The sequence below is a fragment of the Egretta garzetta genome, unplaced genomic scaffold, assembly GCF_000687185.1.
Source record: "Egretta garzetta isolate BGI_Z169 unplaced genomic scaffold, ASM68718v1 scaffold277, whole genome shotgun sequence".
Taxonomy (NCBI): Eukaryota; Metazoa; Chordata; class Aves; order Pelecaniformes; family Ardeidae; genus Egretta; species Egretta garzetta.
The window spans coordinates 286,039-286,686 of NW_009260271.1; the positions used below are offsets into that span (position 1 = coordinate 286,039).

The 648-nt window shown below is 42.7% G+C and overlaps 1 protein-coding gene across 1 annotated transcript in view; it reads right to left on the reverse strand.

The window, feature by feature from the left end:
• Positions 1 to 34, reverse strand: part of PAX5 (paired box 5) — a 144,818-nt gene extending 144,784 nt beyond the window's left edge. Inside the window, exon 1 of the mRNA XM_035897860.1 lies at positions 1 to 34. Coding sequence (XP_035753753.1) covers positions 1 to 34 — 34 coding nt within the window.
• Positions 35 to 648: the final 614 nt, after the last annotated feature.

Genomic DNA, 648 nt, shown 5'->3' on the forward strand with positions numbered 1-648 from the left:
CGGCCCGGGGCGCGTAGGTTTTCTCCAGCTCCATCCCGGCTCGGCAGGGCTTGGGGAAACGGGCACAGAGAAAAGTTTCCACGTCGTGTTGTTATCGCCTTCCTTTTCCTTCTTTTTTCCCCGTTCTCTTCTTCTCTTTCCTTGTTTTGTTTTCTCTTTTCTTGTCTGTTTTTCTTTTATTTTCCTTTTCTTTTTTATTTTCTTTTTATTTTCTTATTTCTTTGTTTCTTTTCCTTTATCTTCTTTTCTCTTTTTTCTTTTTCTTCTTTATCTTCTCCTTTTTTTCCTTCTTTCTCTCTTTTTTTCTTTCCCTTTTTTTTTTTTTTTGGTCTGTAGAAAGTATTAGTGATGACCAGACTTGCTAGAAAACTGGAAGTCAGTTTATCATACTTCAATATTAGTTTCTTTAGGACAAGCGTATGTACAGGCTTTTTTGCGACTTGATTGCACAAAGTTTCAATAGTAATTATGTCCCTGGTATTAGTATACATGGACTCCAAGACTAATGGCAGCACCACACAAGGTGTCCCCAGACGCAGCCAAAACCCAAGAAAACTCTGACATCTGTTGTAGCGGGAATCAAAGTTTGCCCGCAACCGGCCGCCCCCCGAGCGCTGCTGCAGAGCGGCGGCCCCGGCCCCGGCCCCG